The 211-nt window shown below is 64.9% G+C and overlaps 1 protein-coding gene across 1 annotated transcript in view; it reads right to left on the reverse strand.

Moving 5' to 3' along the window:
• Window positions 1-64: 64 nt before the first annotated feature.
• Window positions 65-211, reverse strand: part of STOML2 (stomatin like 2) — a gene marked incomplete at its 3' end in the record, with an annotated part of 4,120 nt that continues 3,973 nt past the window's right edge. The window contains exon 8 of the mRNA XM_010166965.2: window positions 65-193. Within this exon, the coding sequence (XP_010165267.1) occupies window positions 65-193 (129 nt within the window). The remainder of the gene's footprint in view (window positions 194-211) is intronic.

The following is a 211-nucleotide window of genomic DNA, read 5'->3' on the forward strand; positions in this document are numbered from 1 at the left end:
CCTGCCAGGCTTTCATCCTCACCCCACCCCAGGCGAGAGACGGGGTCCTTCTGGCCACACTGACCTGTGCCACCATGTTGGTGACGTCGCCGGTGTTGGCGGGCAGCAGAAGGGTGTTTGAGTCTTTGGCGAGCTTGGAGAAGGCGCTCACGTACTGCTCTGCCACAGAGAGAGAGGCAGGGGCGCTGGCGGGGTGGGGGGAGAGGGGCAA

Source organism: Antrostomus carolinensis, unplaced genomic scaffold (genome assembly GCF_000700745.2).
Source record: "Antrostomus carolinensis isolate BGI_N321 unplaced genomic scaffold, ASM70074v2 scaffold44624, whole genome shotgun sequence".
Classification (NCBI taxonomy): Eukaryota; Metazoa; Chordata; class Aves; order Caprimulgiformes; family Caprimulgidae; genus Antrostomus; species Antrostomus carolinensis.